General features: G+C 41.1%; 1 protein-coding gene across 1 annotated transcript; it reads right to left on the bottom strand.

The window, feature by feature from the left end:
• Positions 1-3,241: 3,241 nt before the first annotated feature.
• LOC125521751 lies at positions 3,242-8,456 on the bottom strand. Its single transcript, XM_048686815.1, has 3 exons — positions 8,082-8,456; positions 6,459-6,762; positions 3,242-3,704 (listed from the first exon to the last, which is right to left on the bottom strand). Exons 2-3 carry the CDS (start codon positions 6,742-6,744, stop codon positions 3,598-3,600), a joined length of 393 nt encoding a protein of 130 aa, XP_048542772.1. The 5' UTR covers positions 6,745-6,762; positions 8,082-8,456; the 3' UTR covers positions 3,242-3,597.
• Between the last annotated feature and the right edge of the window lie 340 nt (positions 8,457-8,796).

The raw sequence follows: 8,796 nt of genomic DNA, 5'->3' as shown, positions 1-8,796 counted from the left end.
GTTTCACAATCATTTTGTCAATAAATACAAAACTATGCATTTTAGGATTCCAACAAAACATGAGTGGTTCACTTGTTATTGATGCAATAAGGTATAGATGATGATCCACAAATGTAGGGATCACAACACAAATGTATTGATTCGACACAAAAGAGCTAAAGAGCATTTAATTTTTTAGCATTTAGCAGTTATGTTGTCAATTCAAACACATATGAAACAAATGCTTGTTTGAAAGAATTATTACTAGCAATGACAATACCGTGAATGAAGTGGTGTATGTGGCAAAGCAGTATCATAGTAACAAAATACCCAACAACTGCCAACTACAAGTAACTTTAAAGAGAGCAACAATAGAATTAAATGTAAACATATGGATCGATATTTGGGACATTGCATGGATGATTTCTAAACAAAAATAATAATTCACTGGGGTCACACTAGCAAAGGAAAAAGGGCATCAATCGCTGCAAGAGCTATATCTTGCTTATGGCGAGATATATACTCTGCTCGCTTGAAGAAACTCCCTCGCGCTTTGTTTCTGGGCCGGCTCATTTAGTGGTTTGCTCATTTCATTTCCTCGCTCACTTGGGACGACCGTTGTACTAGTTTTTGGTTAGGTTTTCTACGGTTGTATTTTTTTTTGTTTTCTTTACTTTTGCACCGCTTTCTATCTTCTTTTTTCGGGTTTAACTATTTTTCTTTCTTTCTTTCTCTACAATTTCTTCAGGTTTTCTCTCTTTCTTTTCTCGGTTTTCACGGGCTTCCTTTTATTTTATTTTTTCCATTGTTTTTTTCTTCATCTTTTTTCTTTGTTTCTTTCTTGGGTAAACGAGACCCCGACGCCAAAAGGCAAGTCAACAAACCAGCGCACACCCCCTTGCGTCCTGGGCTTGGCCCATTTTATTGAACCTTCAAAAATGTTGTAGGTAGTGAGATTCAAAGTAGGAACCTCAATATTTCCTTCCAAACACAGTAACCAACATGGACAACTCACCTACTGTGCATACTAATACTTATTTTGTTTCATGTTGTGCGCCTAGAAGACACATGTTTTTTCGGTTTTGTTTCGGCCAGTTTTTGTTAGTGTTTTTCCTTTTCTTTTTCTCTTTCTTTTCCTTTTTCAAAATTTGTGAACTCTTTTTTAAAATCGTAAACTATTTCTTCAATTCGTGAACTTTTTTCAAATTCCTAAACTTTTTTCAAATGCATGAATGTTTTTCAAATTCAAAAATTCATTTCAGTTTTTATAAAAAATTCAAAACCCATGAAGTTTTTTCAAATTTGTGATTTTATCTAGAAAATAAGAAAAATTTCCATTTTTCATGAACTTTTCCAAAAAAATTTGAACTTTTGTAAAATTCGTGATCTTTTTTACAAATATCGTCCTTTTTTGAACCCACACACTTTTTAAAAATTGGTGAACTTTTTTCAGATTCATGTTTTTTTGAATTCACAATTTTTTTAAATTCATGAACTTCTTTTTCCAAATTCATGAACTATTTTCAAATCTAGCACTTTATTAAATTAGAGAATTTTTTTGAATCAGCTTATGTTGTTTCAAAATCTTTGAATTTTTCCAGTATTTACGAACTTTTCTAAATATCATGAATTTTTTGAAATTCATGATTATATATTCCAAATTTCATGATTTTTCAAAGTCATAATTTTTAAAAAATGTTTTTTAAACCACAAGCTTTTTCTCGAATTCGTGAATTTTTATTCATAAAATTTTAAAAAAATCATAGATTTTGGAAACTGCTGGCATGTGGTATAGTAGATAAAAACAGCTGGCCATGTAGGACTGTAGTTTTGTCTTTTCTTTTTGAGGCAAGTTGATGCGACCGTCGACAGAAAATCGATGGTACAAATAATTTGCCCAATCTTTCACGGTATGATGTTACCTGAAATGACGTAGCGCTCGCGATCTTGTAGATGCAATCACCACAGCAACAACACGCACACCCTAAAGAGGAAGTACGTGGACGATCTTCAGCAGACCAGCGGAAACTGAAATTCTGAAATCAATCTCACGCCAAAATCACAAAGCCCCAAGAGCTATTCAACAAATATCAAACAGCGGCTCGGAGATACCCCGAGTTACCGATCTATTCATCTCTGGAAAATAACTTCAATCAAAGCTATCCCGTACATGGCCGAAGCCGGCCTTTTATATAGGCGAGAAAAACGACCAGGCTAAACCGACTTAAACAAGAATAATACTACACGGACTCTCTCTCTCCTATCTTTCTAATCACATCTTAACTAATTTAATTATCCGGCACGTTGATCACAAAAGACAAAACAGACTAGTACTTATTGAAAAGGAAACGAACTAGGACTAAGGAAAACGCATGCATCCTCCTGAGTCCTTAACTTGCATCTTTCCCTCCGTATCATGATTGCATGGGGTTCGAAAAGTGGGCTTCACTTCCTTCGGCTGTACAATTTGAAACGTCATCGTGCCAATCTGTAATACCTGTATCTCTGGAGCGATGTGCGTCATGGCCAGACTTTGTTTATGTATTGAATCAATAGTAACAAATTGATTTCCTTTTCCAGTGCGTTTAGCTGGTATGACATACTTCTCCGGTAATGAAATATTTGTCTCCATAGGCAGTGTCACATCACAAGTACTGCCTCCATCTCGACTTACTTGTCGCAATTGGGACAGAGGAAGTAGTACACTAGATAATACTGTAAGTTTCTTTTAGGGGGGAGGTCATACTGTAGGTAATAACGAAAGAAAAACCACGAACTTGACAAAGCGAGCAAGCGCGAGAGGGAGGTGGCCTTATTCGGCTGCGGCCTGTGAGCAAAGCTATAACGAGCATCAGCTATCCTTTTCGGCACCTAAAGCGCCGCATAGGAGCCCATCAATCGCCACGAGGACACATTATACAGAAAGAACCATATGCAGATACTGGAAAGTGGGCCAACCCAGAGCATCACTTTGAGTGAGTTTTGATTCTTTCTTTTTAACAGAAAGATAAATTTTATTGACTTAAAAATGAAGCATCAAGTGGATACAAACACAATAAGCACGAGCACAAATCTGACCTTTGTATAGTTAGGATGTACACATGAAACACCAACGCACAAAAAAGAAACTACTATTAGATGTGCACCCTCACTTGCATTGAAATGCTTCGACTATTATACATGTACTGAATATGAAATACCATCTTATGTCCATTAGGATTCATACCGAAATACGGAGCACAAAACATTTTCTTCAGAAGAATAGCCGGCAGAACCAAGATAAACGAAATAGTTTTCTTTTTTTTACAATCCGAGATTATAAACCTGCAATGCCAAGCGTCACGCACGCACGCACACACACATGAGGCTCTAAAGCACTCATCTAAACCTGTACATGCACCTTACATCCACGAGCAATCAACCCATAATAATTTACACGACCATCACACAAAATGTACAAGTGCACACCACTCACGTGCACACCCGCGCGCACACACAAAAAACCCAATTCCTTCTCTTTTCACAAGGATCAAACGGGGCACAACAGCAAAAAAAACATGGAACCTTGGTGCGTACATTCCTTGGTGTTAACGAGAAACCGACCGTTTTCCCCAGCCGTCACAGGAAGAGCGTCCACTCGAGCATGAATATCGTGTGGAGGTACGACCGGTCCAGTGTGAACCCAAACACGGTGATGCCTGCCTTGTTGTTCTCCAGGTACGTCACTGCAAGATCGTTTTTCATCAGCCCCAAGAACATCTCATGAAAATTCGACGAAATTTACGATGATTGTCGTTGATTGTAGCGACCAGACCTCAAACGGTCCAATCTCTGTGCTCCGGTGTTATCCCTGGATCAGTAATGCTGACACCACACAGTACTTGAAGGATTTATAGCAGAGTAGCAATCACACACTATTACATCGAGTGTCTCAAAAGAGAACTTATTACAATAAATATGGCTTGAGCCTATTTAATAACGATAACAGCGGAAGGCTTGGAAGATAAGTGAGTCCATCAACTCCAACGGCATCACTGAGTATAGAACCACGACCTAAAAACTCCTTAATCGTTGTCTGAAAAGTCTGCAACATTAACGTTGCAGCCCGAAACGGGTCAGCACATGGAATATGCTGGCAATGTAACACATAGAGAGTAATGGAAAGAAACAACTATTCTATATGCATATTTGGCTGGTGGAAAGCTCTATGATTACAGTTTTGCGTAAAGCCAATTTTCCCTACTGCAAAGGAATAAATTTATTTAACTATCATGATGGTTGTTAAACATTGAGAATGGTTGACAGCATTCTCAATCCCAATTAAGCATCATCATTAAACAAAACCCAACAAAATTAAAATTTTAGAGTAACATGTTGAGATTCACATGATAATCCAGGTACTAGATACTCAAGATGTTCATAACCGGGGACACGGCTAATCATGATTAATTTATACACTCTGCAGAGGTTTGCGCACTTTTCCCCACAAGACTCGATCGCATTCGTATGGTTTCTCGCACTACATGGTGTTTGAGAAGACGGATGACCGAGACATAGTCTTTCAGAAGCGCTAGCACCTTACGATCGGTTAGACCGTTACACCTACTTTCCCCTACATCTGCTAGTCTACCACTGTAAGAGTTCGCACAACTTAATCAACTATGCTAAAGCCCATAATAGTTTGTGGCTGCACACGAAAGTTTCTAGCATGAATAATCTCATGATTCCTTTGAGCCTGGGTGGCGGTCCAAAAAAACAGGCAATCCTGGAATACCCAGGTACCTCAATCCACCCAGATGTGTGTTTAAGTTGCCACCTTAGATAAGTCATTAATTAACAATCTCACATCTGTCATGAATACACTCACCCAATCCACGTCTACTAGCATAGCATGGCGTGATAAACAAACGTAGAAGTAGCTCCCAAAGGTTTGATAATAAACAGGTAATAGGTACTACCTCAACTACTTTCCAAACCCACAATTTAATTAGATCCTAATCATGCAATGTGTGAGGATTGATCTAATGCAATAAAACTGGATAGTAGGAGGTATGATCAAAGTGTTACTTGTCTTGCTGATGATCCGGGAAACCTAGCGATTCGAAGTAACAAGCGGCGCATTCCGGGTACTCTATCGCAAACAAACAAACATACAATAAGTACTCAACTAATGCACATGTAAAACTCAAATAAGAGATCTAACCAGAAGGTTCAACTTAAGAACTCCGGTTGGCAAAAAGAATCAAACCGAACGAAGCAACGAAAGACAAAGGGCAAAAGAAACAGACTTCATTTACTATTCTGGATCTAGGGCAATTTTTCCAGTGGCAAACACTTTTTTGAGTTGGTTAATCGGAAAGAGGGTTTCGAGACGAAACTCCAGGCGTTTGAATCGCCTGATTCCAATAAACGAGCGAAAAGTTAGAGTAAAACAAAAACGGATTAGAAATCCCGATCAGAAAAATTACGGATTTAATCCGAAAAAAAGAAAAACGATGAACGTTCGTTAAAACGAACGAACGGACGAACGCTCGCTATTTAAATAAACCGGAAAAACCGATCTAACGAAAAAAAACAGATCTAAGTTTTCTTCGCGATCTAACGAAAAAAAACAGATCTAAGTTTTCTTCGCAATCTAACGAAAAAACAGATCTAACGAAAAAAACAGATCTAAGTTTTTTTTTTTAAAAAACCGATCGGTTTTCTTTGCGAAAACCGAGGCAACGACGTCTACCTCGGCGGCTCCGGCGAACGGCGGCGGCGTGGCTCCGGCGATCGTCGTCGGCGGCGGCGGGTGGCGGCGCGGGGCAGTGGGGCGGCGGCGCGGGTGGCGGCGCGGGGCAGCGGGGCGGCGGCGTGGGTGGCTGCGCGGGGCAGCGCGGCGCGGGGCGGCGGGCTTGGGGCGGCTAGGGTTTGGGGTGGGGTTCCGGCTGGGCCTCCCCGGCTTATAAAGCCGGACGGGCCTCGTGTCCGGGTCAGACACGGCCCGTAGGTCGGTTGCGTTTTTTTTAAATAGTTACGCTCAGAAAAAAAACAAAAGGAATACTAAACGGACTCCGAAAATCCTGAAATAAATTTTCCCCGGCTTTTAAAATCAAGCCGCACAGGATGAACATTTATTTGGGGCCTAAATGCAATTTTGAAAAACGTGCATTTTTTCTAAATTCAAATAAAATAGCAAATAAACCAAATAAAATCTTATTTGATTTTTTTATTTTGGGAAAGTCATTTTATTCTCTCTCATATTTTTGTAATAAAAATAATTGAAGATAAAATAAATAAAATCAACAGATCCTATTTTCAAAATTTGAGACAACTCAATTATGAAAATAACGAAATCCCCAACTCTCTCCGAGGGTCCTTGAGTTGCGTGAAATTTCTAGGATCAACCAAAATGCAATAAATATGATATGCAATGATGATCTAGTGTTTAACATTCCAAATTGAAAATTTGGGATGTTACATTGATTTACACGTACCTAGTGCCTGTCTTTTCTGGAAGGAGATCACGTGCGTGTGAGGCTGGAGGAACTTGGTGTTCTCTAGCATGTCCTCGTCTCCGGTCTCCTCGCTGGACTCGCAGTCGCTCTCGTCCTCTGGGTACTCTTCCAGCATGGAGTTCTGGTTGGATCCTGGATCAATCTCGTCGTCCGGGACCGGCTCGATGGTGCAGCAGGCGTGCCACTTGGTGGTCTGGCCCGTCAAGGCCTGCGCTTGGTGAGTGATCTTGGCGGCACTGCTCAGGATTATGATGAGCCCGTACATGAGCACAACTGAACATAGCTGCAGAATTCAACATGAAGAAACATTAGGACCAGTGCCTGGAAATGTTGCGAGAGTGTGCACCGACAGAAAGTGAGGACCGGACTGAAATTCTTTGGCCCTTTTTTAGCTCAAAAATTCAAAATGCGGCAAGTTTACCGGATATATTTTGTTCTCAGATAGTGTGATTCTTCTAGATAGCAGCTTCTAATCATTTAGGAGGATATTAGACTAAATACAGGGTGCTGCAAAAATAGCTGAAGTAGCACCAAAACTGTAACTTCTAATCATTTAGTATTAGATTTGGTAAGGCACTGTTGGCCGATCTGTAAAACTACAGGAGCTCTGCAACTTGCATGCACTGTTCCAACCCCCTTCGGTTTGTGATGCCAATAAGGCACTATCACCAATTCGTGATCCTACTTGCACCTTTGTAAGATGGAGCGCCAATTAGCATTCAGAAATGAATGAAGCGCCATTTTCAGGCCCAGCGACAGATCGATGGCCAGCAGAGTGAATCTCGTCCCACCTTTGCTAGCTTTTGCTGTTTCTCACATGATACTACTCGAGATCACTTAATTATAGATGTCAGCCAGCCCAGTTATTGGATTTCTATATAATCTCAGATGAAGTGTGATTCTTCTGGATATCAGCTTATGTTGGCCTAAATACAGTGGTGCTTCCAAAATAGCTGATGTGCCGCTGAAACTGGAACTTCTAACCATATTATATTTGTTAATACAGTATAGAGGTCGCTGTTTGCGATTATGACAAGATCTGGAAACTACAGGAGCTCTACACCTTATATACACTGTTCCAACTCCCTTCACTTTGTGATTTCAATAAGGCACTATCACTGATTCATGGCCCTACTCGCACCTTTACAAAGATGGCGCCCCAATTAGCATTCAGAAAAGAATGAAGTCCCATTTTCAGGCCAGATCGCCAGCAGAGTGACTCACGTCACACCTTGCTAGCTTTGTTGTTCCTCACATGATACTACTACCACTTAATTATAGACGTCAACCAGACTATTGGAGCCTGTCCAGAAACAACCGAGCAAGTGCTTTTTTCTTTTTCTTTTCTTTTCAGAGAAAGTCCAGAAAGTGTAACTATGAAGGCAACACAATTCAGTAAAATTCAGCACTTACACGATTTGACCCAGAAAGTGTAACTATGAAAGCTGATCAGTTGATTGATTCTATGCAGTTTCAACTTGCTTAATTTTTTAAACATAAAATTTACTGGTCCGGTCTAAATTAAGCTGAGATAACTGAACACACACATCACATTCAGAATTGAGCCTAAGAGAGTGGAGAAATCAGGCAATCGAGGCTTACCGCGAGCTCGCCGGTTTGGAGGAGGTCGTCGATGGTGCCGTAGCGCGTGGTGAGGAGCACGGAGGCGAACCGGCTGGCGGGGGCTGGGGTGCTGGATCGGGCCCATCGGCGTCGACTTCCGTGTTGTCGTAGAAGGAGCGAACGACGGCCTCGAGGGCCCAGTTGTGGCCCTCCAGGAAGAAGGTCGCCTCGTCGGGGGTCGCCGAGGTGACGGCGCAGAACGACTCCACCAGAGACTGCGCCTCCGCGGCCGGCGGCGCGTGGGTGGCATCTCCGGCGGCCATCTCTGTGGGAGCTGTTTTTTGTTTAGCAGACACAACTTAGTCCCACCTCGCCTTATTAAGTTCGCATACACGGGAATAAAAGGACAGCTCTTACAACTCTATTGCTGGGCTTTGTCGCGTTAGCCTGTCACCCAAGCTCATTTGTGGGGGAGCAAAAGTTAGTCACATATCTTGCTAGGCCTTGTGGCTCGGGGGCCTGTTACCCAAGAACATTTGTGGGGGAGCAAGAATCAATCTGTGCACTAACTTTTTAATGTGAATTATTTTATGGTTTTGCAAAAGAAATCTAGAAGTGTTCTAAGTATTGCACATATAAGTCCTACGCCATTGATTTTAGGTGAAAATTCGTGCAGGTATTTTTTTCTTCTTCTTTATGTTTGATTGAGTCATTTTAAATGTACAACACTAAGGCACATCTATATGTGCTCTAA

The sequence above is a fragment of the Triticum urartu genome, chromosome 7 (genome assembly GCF_003073215.2).
Source record: "Triticum urartu cultivar G1812 chromosome 7, Tu2.1, whole genome shotgun sequence".
In the NCBI taxonomy this organism is placed as follows: domain Eukaryota; kingdom Viridiplantae; phylum Streptophyta; class Magnoliopsida; order Poales; family Poaceae; genus Triticum; species Triticum urartu.
Note: the sequence above shows the minus strand (reverse complement) of the source record. Positions and strands in the feature narration are given on the sequence as shown.